The sequence below is a fragment of the Sminthopsis crassicaudata genome, chromosome 6, assembly GCF_048593235.1.
Source record: "Sminthopsis crassicaudata isolate SCR6 chromosome 6, ASM4859323v1, whole genome shotgun sequence".
Taxonomy (NCBI): domain Eukaryota; kingdom Metazoa; phylum Chordata; class Mammalia; order Dasyuromorphia; family Dasyuridae; genus Sminthopsis; species Sminthopsis crassicaudata.
Genome location: NC_133622.1, coordinates 223,985,038 through 224,005,042, shown reverse-complemented (window position 1 = coordinate 224,005,042; position 20,005 = coordinate 223,985,038). Strand labels below are relative to the sequence as shown.

General features: G+C 37.6%; 1 protein-coding gene across 2 annotated transcripts in view; it reads right to left on the bottom strand.

Moving 5' to 3' along the window:
• The window catches only part of PDHX (pyruvate dehydrogenase complex component X), an 89,063-nt gene that overhangs the window by 35,946 nt on the left and 33,112 nt on the right, over positions 1-20,005 (bottom strand). For both annotated transcript variants that reach the window (XM_074272905.1, XM_074272904.1), the window contains exons 4-5: positions 13,553-13,779; positions 8,357-8,455 (exon numbers count right to left, since the gene is read on the bottom strand). In XM_074272905.1, the coding sequence (XP_074129006.1) occupies positions 8,357-8,455; positions 13,553-13,779 (326 nt within the window). The remainder of the gene's footprint in view (positions 1-8,356; positions 8,456-13,552; positions 13,780-20,005) is intronic.

Genomic DNA, 20,005 nt, shown 5'->3' with positions numbered 1-20,005 from the left:
GATTTGTTATGCTTAATAATATGTATTGCTTAATAAATCATTATGTTTGGAAATTCAAATTTTTGTTTGCTCAGTCATTTCATCTTTTACCTCTCACATGTTTGCACCCAATATAAAATTATGAAAGAGGCATACAGTTCGATTCAATAGGATAACCTGCACAGGAAGATTACATCAACGTTAATTACATATTTTACAATAGATATATTTTTACCTGATATTTAAGTCTCAAAGACAGCTTTAGCACAAATCTTGTTTTAGATGACATTAAAATGATTCCTAGTTGACTCAAGAAATTTAGAGTATAAAACAAGATGCTGTATTTTTTAAATAGCTACTGATCTCAGACAAGTGTGCATTGGGGAGAAGAAAGACATATAACTTATTCTGAGTTTCAGGTGCTTTAGAAGAAGATGGACAAACACAACTAGGTTGAAGAAATTCAAGTGTTTACCTGATGCTTTTATTTTTCTATTGTTTCAAAATCAGAAGTGAATCACTTCTAGTAAGAACATGAAGCTATCTGAAAAATGAAATTACCCCTGTTTAAAAGAGAGTTTCTTGGGTTTCTAAGAGCCAAAAGACTGAAAGCAAAATAGTTTGCCTTTAACCACTCCAAATCCAAAACAGCACTGTCTAAGGTGGAAGAGGGAGGATAAATTGTGTTTAAATAGAATAGGTTAATTAAGTCAATGTGAGTGTCGGGCACAACAGAATCTCAAAAAATCTTGAAGGACGAAGCTAAACTTGAAGAAATATAGTTCCTGACAAAATTATTCTATATTTGACATATAAAGAGAAAAAGCAACAGCATTAGGTAAGCTAATGATTTTAAATATGGTACACTCAGACCTATCTCATGGCCCAGAGGTCGGGCTAGATTCTTAAAAGTCGTATCAACAGGTTTCAAGATAAACTGGCAGGATCATCACACCTGGAACTGGAGGCAACTGAGTAATCCAGCTGGGCAGTGCAGGGAGACCAGCCAGTAAACCCCTGGGATAGTCCCAGCTTCAAATTGTTGATGTCACCTACAAAACCTGGAAAACTGCCTAGATAAGGAACAAGGAGGGGGAAGTTCTGAAGTTAACCCCTGAACTGCAAGCCTGGGTGACTGGGAAGATGACAGTAGTGCTCAAAGCAATGAGGAAGCAGGGAAGAGGAGAGAATTTGTGGGTGAAAGGTGACCATGGGAAAAATGATGCAGTGATTTATCTGGAGGACAGCAAAAAAGGGAGTAAAGATAGCTTAAGGTGCCAAATGAATGGCTGTTAAACTGAATATAGCACTTGAGTTTATAAAATACCTTTTACATAATTAGAGGATCATTAGGCAGGTTAGCTTGCTGTCCTCTTCATCAGTTGATACCAACTTTCTATTTTTTTTCTAATGTGCTGATTTTCCTGCCACAATACTATTCTATAATATTCATTTACTACAATTTGTTCAACTATTTTCTAATTTAGTCACCCATTTTTTCCCAGTGTTTAGAACTGTTAATACCAAAGCAAAGTATTTTTATAGTCACTTATTTAATTCGGGGGTGGGGAGACTTCAGTTTATCTTTGATCTCCTGGGGTTAAGAATCTTATGGTGATATTGCCCAAAGAGTATTCACAAAGTAGTGACCTTTCTAGCATTATGTCAAACAGCTTTCCAAAAAAGTAAAACAATCCCAATTCTACTAACAGGTCTGCACCCAACCTTGTAGGTCACTTGCATGAAGTCTGCTGAGAATACAGAACAGTATCACCTTTTAAAAATGTGCCTTAGAAGATAACTGCATAAATATGTATGCATATATTGGATTTAACATATAATTTAACATGTATGGGACTACCTGCCATCTAGGGGAAGGGGTGGGAGGAAGGAGGGGAAAATTTGAAACAAAAGATTTTGCAAGGGTCAGTATTGAAAAAATTACCCATGCATAGGCTTTGCAAATAAAAGATATAATAATAATAATAATAATAATAATAATAATAATAATAATAATAATAATAATAATAATAATAATAATAATAATGTGCCTTAGGATGTTCTGGGAGTGCTTTCCTTCAAAGTCTGAAAATCCCTCATCAGAATAAGAAAATGACTACTACAGATGCTTCCAGACCATGTGTTTACTGCTGCCCTTTAATGCTGTAACTGAATCACAATGAAACAATTTATAAAAGCTTTTCTCAGTGACATTACATAATCTGAATGACACCCTGCTTTACAATGCACCCAGAAAAGGAATGTCAAGGAACAAAATGAAAACAACTATTTCCAGACACTAATTTTGCTCGTTTAAGGGGAGCTACTGTAAGATTAGAAGCCAAGAAGGGCAGCAGAGGGCAATCATCTAATCCAACTTATACCTAAAGCATGAATCAATTTCCTTTACAACATGACTTATAAATGGATCACCAAGACTTGTATTAGCAGTCTTAGTAATAAGGAGCTCAGGATGTCCTGAGGAACTGCATTCCAAACTGGGAAACTTTCCTAAGAAGGGAGTAACACTTTTGAAACCTCTAAGTCACAAATGGCATAGTAAGAGTCTGTATCCCCAAACTGCCAATTTAAAAAAAAAAAAAAAAAAAAGAACAAAAAGAAAAACAGAAAAACAGAAACATGGAAAATAAACAATAAAATCTTTTGCTTTTTGAGCAATACTCAAAAGAGAAAATAAACAAACTGAAGACCTATGATATTTTTTAAGTATTGTTTTTTTTTTTTTAATAAGGCAGTGAAATAAATCCAGAAGTTACATTAAAAAATGCCAGAAACCACAGGGGACATGCTCAGAGATACACAATCAAAGTCACAGAGGAGTACTACTACCACCCATTTTCTGCACGTGACCTGCTTGCAAGATTAAGGATCACAGACTCTAATGCAGATTTATTAGGCAGTAGTGATCCCTATCAGTCTACCAAGTAATCATTTCTAATAACTTTAGTCTGTAAGAGCTAGTCTGTATTCTGATAGTATCTGCCACCCCCTGAAATTTACCTACCCCATAAAATTAAGTATAGTATTCTTCCATCTAACAGTTTACGGGGAAAATCCAATGAGACTGGAAAGGTGGTTCTTACCCACCTGGAATATCCTTTCCCCACCATGGCTTCCACAGCTGTACCAATAGCTTAATAAATTCTAAAGCATAATTCTAAAATTCTAAAGGCATAATCTACCCCAGGAAGTCACAAAATACAGAGGGAAGGTGGGATAAAGGTCAATGTACCCCAAGAATTCGATCTCACACCACTGATCATAGTTCCATTGCTCAGCCCTGAAAACTGTTTTGCCTTCATGGATTTTTACAAGAGTGGTATAGTGGTCACTAATCAAGACCTGTACTGAAAACGATCTCTGAAAGCCTCAGTGTGCTTGAAGCAGTCTTTCCAGTGTTGTCTTATTTTGTAATATTACACGTTCCCAGAGTATAATAATTCCAAAAAATAGTTTTTCAGGCAGTTATTTTATAATATATATTACTATACATTAATTTCTTAGTCATGTTTGAAATAACAATAAATGGAGTTAATAGCTCATTTTCCCCTTGAAATACACATTTTAAATATATTTAAATAAAATGCACATAAAATCCATAAATTTTATATGAATTTGTTCTTTTTATAGAAAAAAAAATGGTATTTTAGAAAAGCACCTGACATTCTCAAGTACTTTATAAAGAGTTTACCTATTAGAATTCTTTCTTAAGACTTTGCCTTAAACCCAAATCCTCTTTTTCTCATTAACTGGACAACAATAGGTCCCAGGTCAAATTCTACTAAGACATCCTTTGGGCCCAGGTCCACTCAGAGTGAATGTGAATAGCAATTGTTTCTATTTCAGACAGAAATCCTGAGTGTCTTCTTCTCTCAGATTGGAGTGTTTTTCAGTAGGTAAAAAAGGCCATTTTGTGCCTCAATTGCTATCTAGTTTGAATCATTGAATGAGTGGGGGCTTCAGTCAAACAGACCCAGGTCTCTTATTTCACCCATGGCTCTGTAGGAGACCCTGAGGCAGGTGACCTTGCACAGATCTCCCTCATTTCTAACCAACTCCCTTGCACATCATGGCGCTACCTCTCTGATCTCATAGTCCTCTTTGAGAACAAAGGACAAACAAAATAATAAAAGTCTATCAAATACATCTAACTTAGTTATTCTATTCAAAATAGTGCAAATTAAGGAAAAGTGTATTATACTAGATTTTAAACTATGTATAAACTGAAAACAATAACATTTTTGTTATTATAACAACTAAAAGACCAATCACTTCTTAAATCCTATCACCCAGCATCATGTTTTGCCTTGACAAATCTAATGAACTAGTATAAAATGTTTATTAAATTTAAAACTAAACCAATTTAAGTTAAATAAAAAGTTTTCACATAATGTAGAAAAAAAAGAAATGATGTGTTGGAAAAACAGCATGCATAAGAAATAATAGTATTAAAAATTAAGGCATCAGGTTCACTACCACTTTAAAGTATATTGTATTTAGGAATTTCCTGAAATTCATCTATGCTACTCTATATACTATTTTCCATAAAGAATCCAGCTAGATGGATCAGTGAATAGGGCATTGAGGCTGCTGAGTTCAAAATAGACCTCAGACACTTACTGGCTTGTGACTCTGGGCAAGTCACTTCACCTATTGCCTCAGTTCCCTCACCTATAAAATGCAACAAGAACGGAACCTATTTCAGAGGGTTGTTGTGTGGATCACATGAGATTAATATTTGTAAAACACTTCACACAGTGCCTGGTGCACTACTGGTTGCTCAGTCATGTCCAACACTTTGTGACCCTTCAGACCAGCACTGAGCAGGGGGTTTTCTTGACAAGGATACGGGAGGGGTTTGCCATCTCCCTCTCCAGTGGATTGAGGCAAACAGGGTTAAGGGATTTGCCCATGATCACATGTCTAGTGACTAAGGTCAGATTTGAAGTCAGGTATTCCTGACTCCAAACTCAGCCTCTATCCACTAGACTACAAACCTGCCTCCACATAGGTACACAGAAAGAACTTAATAAATGCTTCTTCCACTAATGCATTGTTGGTGGAATTGTGAAATGATCCAACTATTCTGGAGAGCAATTTGAAACTATGCCCAAAGGGCAACCCACTGTGCATGCCCTTTGAGCTGGCAGTGCTGCTTCTAGGTCTATATCCTAAGAAGATCATAAAAAAGGGAAAAGGCTCATAGGTACAAAGATTTTTACAGCAGCTTTTTATGGTGGCAAAGAATTGGAAATCAAGGGTATAGCTGAACAAAATGTGCTATATGAACGTAATGGAATATTGTTGTGCTATAAAGAAATGATGAGCAGATAGATAGATTTTAGAAAACCCTGGAAAGACTTACACCTGACACAAAGTGAACTGAGCAGAACCAGAAGAACAATGTACAGGGGAAGACTTAGTTTGCTCAGCAGTACCAGGATTCAAGACAAATCCAAAAGACTCATGATGGAAAATGCTGACTATAACCAGAGAAAGAACCATGGAGTCTGAATGTAGATCAAAGCATATTATTTTCACTTTTTTCTTTCTTTTTTGTGGTTTTGCCTTTTGTTCTGATTCTTATTTCCCAACAAGAGTAATGTGAAAATGTTTAACATGATTGTACGTGTACACTCTATATTAGGTTGCTTCTTGTGAAGGAGGAAGGGAAAGAAAAAGATCTGGAACTTGAAATCTTACAAAAATAAACGTTGAAAATTATTTTTATATATAACTAGAAAAATACTATTAATTAAAAACAAAAACAGAAAGATGGATTGGATTTTATGAGCACCTCTTTAAAAAAGGAATCTTTGGGGCTTTAATAAAAATGTGATGAAAAGTATTAAAAAGATAAGTGCTTGTTCCCCTTATTCAATTTCAAAACAACATTGTGAAATAATATAATTATCATGTTATGTTAACATGTTTAAAATGAGAAACCTGAGACCTATCGAGATGAAATGACTTGCCAAAGTCATATAGCTAACACTGCAGCAGAAGCAGCAAAAAGGTAAAACAGAGCTTCCTTTCCCAGCACAGTGCAGAAGATATTTAGCACTCTCTAGTAGTGGCAGGCATAAGAGAGATGCTCATGCTACTTGCTGAATGAATCCTGTTACTGGAATAATCCAGTGCAGTTACTTGGAGACAGAGAGGAATTCCTAAATTCTAGATTTTCTTCCTGGGAACATGAGCCAGCCCTGCCTGCCTCCATCTTGTAGGTCTCTTGTCCACTCCCTCCCTAAGTCCATTTCAGGGAAATTACCCAACAAGCTGACGGTACCTGACTGTTCCTGACACCCCAATGATAGCAGAGGAGTGCTCGGGTGCACACCTTTTGCCCTCACCATGTAGACAGCCTACCTTCTCTTATCACTGTATCGCTGGACCTCCTCCAGCCTGTTCTCACCCGCCAAATAACCTTCCATTGCTCTCTGTGTAAGACTCAGTTTTAGGTCTTTGGAGGCAATTGCATTCTATATCTCACTGAAATAAACCACCATTAGAAGAATGTTAATATTGAAAAAGTGGCCTTTGCTTTGGAGGAAAGATTGGGAAAGTTAAAGAGCTGTTACTGTTCCTCTCTAGGCCTGCTCGGTTACCTTATCCACATTATCTGTCCCAGGTATTCACAGCGCTAAAAAGGTCCATAAGACATTCATTCAAATCGATTCAAATTCAAGTTGCAATAAGAGTGAAGGGCATTCTCTCTCCTGGTGGAGTTTCTGGGCCTCGATATAATCAACAAACATAAGAACCTGGAACACTCCACCATTCACAGGAGATCCCGCTTTGCTCTGGGTTCTCCACCAGATGCCCTCTACCATAGGTATAAATGCTTATTGTAATGAGGACACTGAACATGATTGTTTCTATTATATTTTCTAAGGAATTGTGAATAACAGATATATGAATGGGAGACACACATAGTTGGAAAAAAACCAAACACTCCCCCCCACACTACAAAGCAGTGCTCTACTGAAGATTGTGAAATGATAAAGGTATGGCTCCCTATTGAATATTGCTTGTCCAAGCCTGCCCATTTCCTACTAATACCTTCAGAGGATGTGGTGAATTTGAGTAAATATGACAGGCAGAAAGATATTGTATTCATGGGAGAGTAGACAGAGGTCAGTAGTGTCTGCCCTTTTTTCAGCATTAACGCTCTCTGGGATTTTTGTCATTTATGTCTTTGGTATCTTCTGCTATTCTCCCGATTGCATCGGCTTTCAACAGACTTGGTCTAGTCTGGCTGCTTTCCTCTTATTGTCCTGAGAGCCCTTTCTACCTCATCTCTGAGTCCGTGTGACCAACATGCTAAGGTCTAAATGTAGTGAAGAAACAACTTGTTAAATTCTTTTTGCAAATCTTTCCTTTTTTCTTTGACTTGCAGTTCTTTTTCCTTACTCATCTCTGAATGATACTGAGGTGGACATATTGCCAGTTTCTTTCAACTGATTTTACTCTTTATTGGATAATACCTTCATATTAATCTATCATCCTTCTTTCTCAGATTTTACAAATGAGTTTATACAGTAAACCATTTTTGCCTTTGGCAACTCCTTCTATTTAAAAACTAAGTTAGATTTTTGCTGCCTAAAATTGTTTCTAAACTCCATTTTTCCTGTTGTAGGGATATGTTTAGCATGGCTTAAGGTTCTGAAGTTATTATAGGTCGTGGCAATTTCCATTCTGTTGTCCATTTCTGATCATTAATCATTTTAATTCAAAACTAAATTAGTTCAATGTATATTCCCCCCCTTTTTTTTTCATTATTCTTAAATACCACAATATCAGTATGCTGATTGTATAATAATTCCTTAAGTAGACTTTCTTCAATTAGAACTACTTTGGTATTTTCTCTTAGTCTTTTAAAATTAAATATCCCTAAACAGGTAAAAAGGTACATTTATTAAGATAAAATACACAATCATCATTGAAGAGATAAAAAAAAAAAAGATTCAAGATGACTTGGGAAACAAATGGCTTCATATAGCTATTTCACCACTTCTGATTTAAACGTAATATATCTAAGTCATGAGTTTAAATATTCAACATCACAATTTGTAATAATTTCACTAAAACCAAAGACTTGGACATAATCAAAACCAAACTGTTTTGTGGGTAATAGGAAATTATGTAAATAAACAGACTTGTGCACACATACATTCTGGCATTCTAAGAATTGTACTGGACTGTAACAAAAATAATTAAAATATAAAAGGCAAAATAGTCTGAAGGAAATTACACTGATAACTCCCCCCTGTATTAATATCTTCAATGAAGTGCTTTCTTTAACAAAGGATCTTGGTAAATATATGCTCTCTATTGACATAAAACACATACATACTCTTTAGTAAAGATGCCCCGAGGTCCTGTAGGGGTACCCTGGTTGGCATCAATGTCATGAGTATCCAAAATGTTGCGAGCAGCAGGACTTAGCCGGAGCCTAAATAAGAAAATGCAGGTCACAAAATGGCAAAAACATATGGTTATTTCAAATAAAATGATCTAGATCAGGGATGTCAGCCTCAAGTAGAGCTGTTGCCTGCAGGTTAACTTAGAAAACTACATGTACTAAATTTTTATTTATTTTGCAGTTTGACACCTATCATCTAGATCATTTTAGTAATAATCATTCACAAAAACCAGTTTGTAACCACATATAAAGCTAAATTTCAAACTATTTTAGGACATTCAAAATAATCTCTATTCTCTGATTAATTTTACAGACAAAATATTTTTATAAAACATTTAAATAATTATCAGTTCAAACTATTTAAAAAGATAAATTAATGAATAAAGTTTTTTTTCTTCAATTCTCATTCAAATAATTTAAATACTGCAAGGGACATATGTACTAACTACTGACTAACAATGAACAAAACTTACTTTATACCCAACTCTCAAAAGGTAGGAGCTGAGATCATCTTACAGAAGAGGAAACTGAGGCAAGAACAGGTTCTCATAACTAAATGGTAACAGAACTCAAATCGATGACATTTTTATATTGATGTAATCCCATTAATAGCTGACATTTATGCCTAAAAATTCTCCCTTAACTGGAACACTGTTTCTTCTTATCAGTGCTACTTAGAATCTCTAGCTGCTTTCAAAGCTCAGTTCAATATCATCTCCTAAAGAAGGCCTTGCCTGAACCCTCTCCAACCACCAGTGATCTCTCTCTCTCTCTTTCTGTCTCTCTGCCTGTCTGTCTCTGTCTCTCTCTCTCTCCTGTCTCTGTCTCCTCTCTCTCTCTCTCTCTCTCTCTCTCTCTCTGTCTCTCTCTGTCTCTCTCTCTGTCTCTCTCTCTCTCTGTCTCTCAACTATAGTGCAAAAAAGATTTTCGGTTTGCTTGTTTGTTTACTTGTTTATTTATTTATTTATTTGTTGGGGGGTACTGTTTCCTCTGACATGATTTGTTTTCATCTTTATAATCCCAATGACTAACAGAGGATTTAGAAAATAAGACATTTAACACACATTAATTGATTTGTTTATTAATAAAGCACTTTACATATGTTATCTCATTTGGTACTCAAAAATAACCCTATAATGTTAACACTTCATGTATCATCCTTGTTTTTACAATTAGGAAACTGAGGCTGAAAAGGAAAAATGATTTCTATCAATCAAATATCTAGGAACTGCCTTAGGTGGGACTCAAATAAAACCAAGGTCTCTTGACAAAATCCAGCATTATATTCACTAGAAATCAGAGGACAAGACAGTTATTTGTATTACAGGATATTGTACAAAACCTTTTTATGATCAGAGGAAATGCCTTGTTGAAAGAGAGGCTAATTAAGGGAATCTTCTGCTTTACAAAATCAAATAGATTTTTACACCCCACAATAAATTCAGTGGGGTTTTGCATTCCCTAAATTTACTTTTTCAATTGTGAGACTATAAAGATGTGATTTGCTTTAGTATATTATTTAGGGAACCTGGCTTATTTCCTCCTCAAACCTTCATTAAGGTTTGTGTGTGTGTGTATATGAATTATTCTCTTCCTTTGTGGAGATGATAAAGTAGACAAATGGGTTATTAATAAATATATTTCCGAGTGCCTACTGAGGGGAATAAGAAGGCCAAAGTTTTTCTCCCTACATCCAGCATTCTTCTTTATCAGGTATCCTCCATGGAGGCAAAAACTCTCATGTAGACTTGAGTTAAATTAGGTTTTTCTCCTATCTTTGTTTTCTTTAATGTCTTTTCTAAAAAAAAAAAAAAAAAAAAAATTACTGGGGGCAGCTGGGTGGCGCAGTGCATAGAGCACCAGCCCTGAAAGTCAGGTGATCCTGAGTTCAAATGTGACCTCAGACACTTAACACTTCCTAGCTGTGTGACCCTGGGCGAGTCACTTAACTTCAATTGCCTCAGCAATAGATAGGTAAAAGAAAAATATTACTGCTGCTTTTAGCTCTTATCGTTCAGTATTTCCTCTCTTCATCTGCTTAGCTAGCTTTCCCTATCAAGAATCTCCTTTATAAGTCAAGCAAAACTAACCTAGAAGTTGGCTGGACTTGCCAGCAGGTGCTGTCCTTCACATCTGGAGCTCGGCCACTGTCCCAATACCCCCTTGCACCCCATTTGGCACTCTAATGCTAGACCATTCTCTCCGCTGAGTCGTCCACACTCGCTTATCACAGTCCCCACCATTACATGCTCCCCACACCCAGCCAGGCCCTACAGCTCTGGGGCCATTTACTCCTCCGGCGGTGCCCTGGGCCTGGGCTGTGAGACTGCCCGACGGAGGCTCCTCTCTCGTCAGTGTCGGAGGAAACAGGCAGAGAAACTCTGACAAATCTCCTCCAACTGTCTGTCTGCTGTCCCTCCCTAAGGATGGCTGTCTGTCTTACCATACACCTGTGCCATTACCTTTCATTGTTGTATGAAGTGATGCTGCTCATAATCTTCCATTCTTTTCTACACAAAAATATTTATAACTACCTTTTTTGTCCTTAAATGACATATATTGCTCTACTTTTTGCTGGCTAGGATAGTTTCTAGGAATTTTTGGTCTCCTCACCATAGCAATTTAAAGTTTTATAGAATTAAAAATTATGTGTATTTTTATCAGTAACATCAGTTAAAATTTTTCTTATAAGAAGGGTCTTTTGCCTTTCTCTAAATCTCTAACTCTTTGCACAGTGCCTATGTATGTAGCAAGTGCTTAATAAATGTTTATTGACTTACATAGTAATATGTTCTTTGTGGACAACTGTTCTTTTACCCATTGCCCATTTTTGTGGCTGTTACCAGTTGGTATAAACATGTCAAGCTGTAGCTACCTCAGTTGCACACTCCATTTTTTATATTAGTGCTTCTAACATATCAATTTTTATTTTTGCTTTAACAAGTTGGTTGTCTGAATGGAAAAAGAAAGTTGATTCATAAGTGACTCCCATTTTCTGTTAAATCATACTCAAAAAATTTTTGAATTTTATTTTGGTGTTAACCCAAATTCAGTATCTCCCAACTATGCAAGGAAAAGAGGATGAGAACAATTTTGCAATCCTTTGGGCCTTCTTATTGCTTATTCCTGAACTGTTTTGCAACATTTATTACTCTGTCCACCCAATTTTGGCAGTGAAATCCCTGAGTATTAGATCGTGTTGATATAATTTAAAGAATCTTATCTACCTTTTCATCCTCTGAAACAGATGTTGGTGCTTAAGCTGCAATCATCTTCATGGAGGTCTTTTGGTAAATACTTATCAGCATAGAGGACAAGATGACCAAGTGACCCATGAAGTGATTTTTCTCATGGCCTTTGGACACACAATAAAATTCAAGGAGAATTTATGAGGCATTTTACCTACAATTTCTAAATTCTTTTTGTTTCCTTGTGATGAAAATATTAGCACTGACATGGTTCAGATCTGCCAGTAGTATGTCTACTCAGTCAATGGAAAAGGAGCTCACCTTTCTAGTAACAACAGCTATCACGAAAATAGAAACACATTCTGTGGTTCTTGGTGCCCTGCAGACCACATCACTGCCAAGGCAGAGGATGCCAAACAAGACTGGATGCCGTCCTGTGCCTTTCTTTGGTTTCTATGAACAAAGGACCATTACCAGGAAACAAGCCTCATGGGGACGAGCCACTCCACACTTAACAAGGCTAAGCCTTAGAAGGCAATCGCATCTGTTGCTGGGACCTTACTTGAAGTCTCCAGCAACACAGAACCTGCCAGAAGGGTTATATTGCTGGCAGCGCCTTCAAAAAACTGAGACAATGGTGGAGGTGACTGTGGGGAAGAAGAGAAGAGCAAGATTGAAGGACACCACATATGTATCCAAAGGTGTAAAATAGTGAATAAGAAAACCAGGAAAAAGAAAGGCCTCTGCAATATCTGGTGCAGTTCTAAGGGGATGCTTGGTAAGCAGAAGAAACAGAAACAAAAATACCAATCCCCTTTGTCTTATGAAGGTCATTCAAAAGAAAGAGAGAAGCCTAGTAAAGGAACAGGTTTTAACAAAAATGTTTTGTTAATCCTTCATCCGATGATTAAAATCAGAAACTTCTAAAACTGTGTTAACAGAAAGTAAGCCTACAAGAGAGTGTGAGGGACATCCCTGAAAGCATGTCTTTATGCAGGAGTCTGGCTGAACGGTGGGCCGAGCCAGGAGCTGCGGTCAAAAACCTTAGATGTGAATCTTGGCCAGGGGGACCGCGGGAGAGCCGCTGCCCTGGGGAGCCTGTTTCTCCACCTGATCATTCCAGTGGCCCTTCGCTCCGATGAGATGCTAACATCCTGTGCTTCTGAGAGCTCACAGAAAACCAGCTAGAACAAGCCCCCTTTCCTCTGTGCAAGAAATCCAAGCATAGTAATTAATTCTATTAAAATGGAATCAAAACTAGTTGGTTTGTTTTTTAAAGCTACTTTCATTTTGTGTCAGTTGGCCCAGCTTGTGATAATGAGAACCCCTGTGTCCCAGGAGAAGTCCTGGCACCTCTCTGGACCTCAATCTCTTCATCTCTGAAGTTCCTTCCATCCCTAAAGCCCCAGACTCTTCAGGGATGCATTCTGGAGGTGGGAGAAGACCCAGGCACGCCCACAGGTTCTATCTAGCTCCAGGATTAAATGAGATAACACATGAAAAGTGCTTTTTAACCATAAAATGCTACATAAACACCAAGTGTTTTGTTATTCATTTCCAGCTTTCCCAGCCCACCCAGGGGGCTCCTCCTCTAGGAGATGTGGAGAGCAAGGAGAGGAGAAATAAGGGAAGAGGGAGAGTCCAGGCAAGGAAGTCAGTCGGAAGAGAGCACTCTCAGCTCCAGGAGAGAGACGACCCATGGCCTTCCCTGCCTGCCCTGGGGCATAGTCGCATTAGGAGATTCCAAGAAGAGTTCCAAGGGATGGCCACTGGTCTCAGCTCAGTCCAAGGCACTGTGCTAACTTGATCCCTGCACCTCGACAAGGTAACTTAATCACCTTGTTCTCTGCCTCAAATTCTTAGGAAAAGAATGAGAGAGAACAGGCCCCACCTAGAGGCCACGTGCCCTTAGAAGCCTGCTCCAGAACGGCATACTCACTGCAGTTTCCTAACTGGGGGGGGCTTTTTGATAGAGGCAGGAGGCACGGCTTCAGCTGGGAGAGGCGTAGACACAGGTGAAACTGGGGGTGGCGCAGACACAGGTGAAGCTGGAGGCGGCTGAGGACTCACATCTTTGGGAATTTCAACTTGCTTCCAGTCAGCTCCTTCCTCCACCATCAATCCAATTAGGGATCCTAACGGAATACCCTTACTTCCTTCTTCGACCTGTATTTTGACAGAAAAAAAAAAAAAAAAAAAAAAAAAGCTAAATTATGAAAGGATGAAAGGAATGCTACAAAATTTGCAACACTTAAATCGGTCATGAGAATGCCTTATACTTTGAAAAAAATAACTTAATTAATACTACCACAATTTCTAGAAAGGGTAAATCATTCAGTTTTCCTATAGCTCCATTCACATCTTTTTCATCTTTTAAGGAGGTTGGATAAAATATCCTTTTAAAATTTAAATTGCTTTTTACTTTCAAGTAATATGAATCTTTTTTCTCTGTCCCTCACCTTTTCCAATCCCTACCACTCCTCCTAATATGGTAGAGCTTCTTAAACCTTTTCCATTCACGGCTCCTTTTCCCCTGAAAAAAATTTTACATGACCCCAAATATAGAGGTATATTAGTCAAACATTTGCTGAAAATAAATCATTATTTTGTAACCTTCACATTCACTTACATGGTCCCATAAGAATCAAGACTCAGTATCAAAAGCTTTACTATAAAACAGTGGTCCTCAAACTTTTTAAATAGAGGCCAGTTCCCTGTCCCTCAGACTGTGGGAGGCCGGACTAGAGTAAAAACAAAAACTCACACTCTGTCTCCGCCCCTCAGCCCATTTGCCATAACCTGGGAGGCCACATAAAGTCCTCAGTGGGCCGCATCTGGCTCGAGGCCCATAGTTTGAGAACCCCTGCTATAGAGGATGGAGGGCAGAAATCTTGGTACACAGAGCAAAGTCAAGCAAAATCCACATTGACCATATCCAAAAATGTGTCACATTCTGCATCTTGAAACCATTCACCTCCCTGTCAAGAGAAGGATATTCATCCTTACTCTTCTGGAACTCTTGCTGATCATAGCAGATCCAGCAATGTCTTTTAACCTTCCTGGTCATCATTCCCTTCTATGTGTTACCTCCCCCATTCGAATGTAATTTCTTTGTAAATTCTCTCTTTTGAACCTGTATCCACAATGTTTAATACAAAGCCTAGAAAATAGAAAGTGCTAATAATTTTTTAAAAAGTTTTCCATCCAATTAATCTTAGAGGTTTTATAGTTCAATCTCCCATGAACTTTAAGAACGTACTTCAACAAAAGGATTATAGGCTCACAAATTTAAAATTGAAAGACATCTGCTGGAATGATGAAAGGATATATAAACAAGCAATTTTCCCTTTTAAAAGCATTTTATTTTTCCCCAGTTACATAGAAAACAATTAGCATGTGCTTGTTCCAGATTTGAGTTCCAGATTCTCTCTTTTCCTCCCTTCTTGCATCTTCCCACTGAGAAGGCACATGTGAAGTTAAGCAAAACATTTCGATAAAACTCATCTTGTGAAAGAAAACACACATTCTCTCTCCCCACTCAAGGGAAAAGAAAAGTTAACCTCTATCTATATTCAGACACAATCAGCTATTTCTTTGGGCATGGATAACATTTTTTATCATAAGTCCTTCAGAATTTTCTTGGATCATCTAGGAGGTAACCAGTGGATTCTTTCAATTTCTATTTTACCCTCTGGTCCAACAATATCAGGACAGTTTTCCTTGATAATGCCTTGAAAGATGATATCAAGGCTCTTTTTCTGAACATGGCTTTAGATAGCCCAACAATTTTAAAATGATCTCTCCTAGATTTATTTTCCAGATCAGTTGTTTTTCTAATGAGATATTTCACATTGTTTTCCTATTTTTTTTTCATTCTTTTGGTTTTGTTTTATTCTTTCTTGATTTCTCATGAAGTCATTAGTTCTCATTTATTCAATTCTAATTTTTAAGGAATTATTCTCCTCAGTGAGTTTTTGTACTTCTTTTTGCATCTGGCCAATTCTGCTTTTTAAGGGATTCTTTTCCTCATTGGTTTTTTGTACTTCTTTTTGTATCATTCTCATTTCTCTTCCCTATTTTTCCTCTATTTCTCTCATTTCATTTTCAAAATCCCTTTTGATTTTTTCCATGATTTAAAACCAATTCTTATTTTTCTTAGAGATTTGTTATCTTCTTTTGAGTGTGTGTTTTGATATTCCTTATTGCCATAGTAACTTTCTAAGGCCAGAATATTTTTCTGTTGTTGGCTCACCTTCCCAGACTATTATTTGGTTTTTAAGTTTTGTTAAAGGAGAGCTCTGTTTCCAGGATGAAGGGTTTAATGCCCCAAGCTTCAGGGGTTTATACAGCTGTTTTCAGAGATACTTCTAGGGATCTGTAAGTTTTCAGTTCTTCCAAGGTGGTATAACCCAAGGAGAAGTGTGTTTACAACCCTTCTGGCCAGTGCTCTAGTCTGTGAGGGATCACAAGCACTAAGTTCTAATATAGTAATCTCTCTTCATTTTAGTACTGTGAGGCAGGATTGTTTCCTGAATCTGAGTACGGACAAGTCAACAGAGCCCTGCCTCAGTATTAGCAAAGACACTTCTGAAATCTCCTTCTGACCAACTGTTTGACCCTCCCTTACTTCTGTGAGGTGAGATGTCCAGAAGCCACTGCCACCACCACTGTTGCTGCCACTAGATTCAGTAACTCGCAGGGTCCTCTCCTGGGTGTGCTGAGGCTTGGGCTATTCCGGGTTATGAGACGCCCTTTTCTGCTGACTCTAAGTCATCTTTGGTGTCTGTGGGCCAAGAGGTCTGGAAACTGCCCGGGATTCAGAGGCTCTCAAAGACTTCTGGTTTGCTGGGGCTGGGGCTGTGCTGGAGCAGCCTTCCCAGACTGCCCTCCATTCTTACCCTGGTGCAACAGATTTTTCTTGCCAAGTTGTCTTCAGCTGGAAACGTGTTTCTCTCCATCTTTTTATGGATTTTGATGCTATAAAGTTTGTTTAGAGTCATTATTTAAAGGTATTTTTAGGGAGAGCTAAAGTGAGTCCCTGCTTTTTTCCTGACATCTTGGCTCTGCCTCCAGCAACAAGAAATTGTCAAAGGAAAAAAATCCAAGCTGCAGATAGTCATAAGAAAAATGCTCCATGTCATTAATAACTGGAAGAATACAAATTAAAACAACTTTGAGAATTGGAGCTGTACTAGTAAAGTAAACTCACCAGTTCCTACTGCTTACCCATTGACCCAGTTGATTACCAGGATGACACAGATGAAAGAGTAAAATGCAGAATCTCAATGATTAACAGACCTACAGGTTGACTTTTCAAAAGGAGATGGGGGGGGGGGGGTCAAGGTAAGGATTATCTCTGCTGAGTGGTCACAGGATGAGTGCCTCATGGAGGCACAAAGATAAGAAGGAACCTTTATCTGAGCCAGCTCCTAAAAAGATCAAAGAAAAGAAATCTGACCCAGCTCAGGATCAAGGTGTGCTTCACTGCCCGGACATCAGTCAGGTCCCTCCCCTGCTGCTCAATTCTCATTCTTTTGTAAGGCAAGTCAGAAAACATTTAAGAAAATATTGATTTCATAGTTGCAAAGAACTGGAATCTAAGAAAATGCTCATCCACCAGGAGAATGGCTGGAAAAAAACAAATAAAACCTGTCATATGGTACAACAGAACCTTCTTGTATCCTAAGAAATGACAAAAGGGATGATTTGAAAGAAATCTATTAAGTATGTATTGATGCACAAGAATAAGTGCAGAACTAGAAGAACAACACATTCAATAACCCTGGAAAGATAAACAATTTGAGAGATTGCAGAACTCTGATCAATACTACCATCAACAGCAGTTCCAATGTAGTGAAAATAAATTCAGAGGTCTTGGCAGAGAAATGGAGGGACTGGAGATGTAGAATAAGGCACATTTTCAGAAGCAGTTCAGCGTGGGTATTTGTTCTATTTAACTTTGCTCTCTTGTGACAAAGGTTCTGCCCTCAGCCCCTACAGGAGTAGTGAAGGGGAAAGGAACGATAGGGAAAACAGATCCATATTACTTGAAAGTGAAAAATAATTATACTTTTAAAAGGATATCTAGGATTATCTAGCCTAACTTCCTCATGTTATAAGTTAAGGAAATTAATTGCTCTACCCAAGATCACATAGAAATTACATTTCAAAATTAACTTTCAAGTACAAGTCTTCAAAATACAAATCTACAGCTTTTTGCATTGTTTCAGAATGTTCCATCATTTAATATAATTAAATATTTACTACTGATCCCTATACCAACTGCTGGGGAAAACAAAGTTTAGATAAGATGGGGTCCCTGCCCTCCGTTAGTCTGGGAGAGAACATAAACATAAATAACTATAATACACACTATACTAAGTACTGTGTAACAAAGAATCTTAGAGATGGAAGAGACCTTAATGGACAGTTATAAGATAACTGGAACCTTACTTTATTCCAATCAACACCACTAAGTATAGTGAGATTCTGTGGGTTTAGTAATTATTAGCAAGTATATACTTATCTATCAACATATATGTGGTCAGTGATTGGCTCTTTCTTATCATAGGCCCTAAACTTTAAACTACAAACTATAAGTTTATTGGCTTGTTACGAAATACACTGGTTTTATCACAGAATGCTGACCAGAGGCCCTTTACCCTCCAGACTTGATGTGTTACCAAGGCCACAGTGGGGGAGAGGACCTTCAGACCTCTCCTCTCTTTGGCTAATGATTGTGAACAAGCCTTGTGTGGTGGAGATAATTTAATGAAAACAGAATCCCTCCTATCTCCGATCCCCCAGACCGCCCTATTGCCCGCTCTACCCCAGGACCACTCAGCAGAGATGACCCTCGCTGGACCACCCGCATGGATGCAGCACTTCCGACCCTTTTGGGAAGTCAGCGCGTAGGTCTGTTTTCCAAAAAGATTCTGCACTAACAAACGGGAGAAGCAGGAGAAAGCGCACAAAAAGGCATCTAGTCCCTTTAATAAAAGGGTTATGGCTGAGGGCTCGGCCTCAAGATTGGACAACTGTGGACCCCACAGTTCAGCCCAAAATGAAGGGGAGGAAACTTTCTTGGACTATTTCCACTAAAAAGCCCATCTCTTTTTATGGAGCTTAGTATTGCTAATTATTAAAAAGTTTTCTTCACATAATACCCCAAAAATCTGTCTCACAATAAACTTTAAGTCACATTCTGGTATGACCCGGGCCAGGCCTAATCTCTCCTCTGTGTGTTAGGCTCTCAAATATTCGAGGGGTCCCAACACACCTTAGCTCTCTTCTCCAGGTAAGTCAGGATAAGTCAGCCAGGGCACAGGCTACATAGCCTACCAGCTACTGATACTAATTAGAATGTGTACGGGGCAATGACAGGCTATGAAATCTGGCTGTATTCACTTGAAACAAAGTCATATACATAAGGTGTTACTTAATTCTTTTCCCAAAGAGGCAACTGGCTAAATTACTAGCTAAAAGTACCATTCTGTTAGATTTTATTGGCATTCTAGTGAGCAGAGTATCCATTTTTATATCATATCTTAAGCGTAAGAACACTTAATTCCTGATTTAGTTAACGACAACATTCAATAACGATGTTTATCTTTTCAAAGCAAACTCTTTCTCTTCAAAGGGAATACAGCATGACAAAGATTAGAGGATTCAAGTCTGAAATGTTTATGAGGAAAAAAAATCATTTTAAGATAATCAGAAATATCTATACATAACAATTATTATTATAGAGCATGGAAAGACCATGGGATTGAAGAAGGAAGACCTAAATGAAAATCTTTGTCTGCCAATTATTAGCTCAAAGTACATAATCTTTGGGAACTCACTTTTCTTGTCTGTAAGGTCTCTTTCCATATTGATATTCTGTGATCCGTTAATTGCATTAAACAACAACCACCACCACTACCTTTGAGCCTACTCTTGAGTTATTATAGGCATGAGGGAGATGAGGAAAGGAAATATTTTTTCTTCTAAAATATTCTCTAATTCAGAGTTTTCACTAATATAAATTGTTCTTATCTTTTAATTAAGCCAAATAAGGTTTTGCAGACAAATTTCATTTAGTAGACAATAATGTCTACTAAATAATGCAACAAATTTCAAACCTGGTCTATTCAACCCAACATTTCCCTATAATCCACAAAACTGCTACAGTTTATCACTGCGATCAACTTTGAATATGACTTAACTTTGAGTATTTGGGTATGTATGTTAATTGTCTATAGAGATATTACTTATGAGAAACTAAGCAAATATGGGTTGAAGAGAATGTCATTAATTTCAATGGTCAACCTAAATCACTAAAATATAGAATTCTAGAACCAAGAAATTTTGAAAGACTTCTGGTCACTGATAAACTTGAGTAAAATGATAT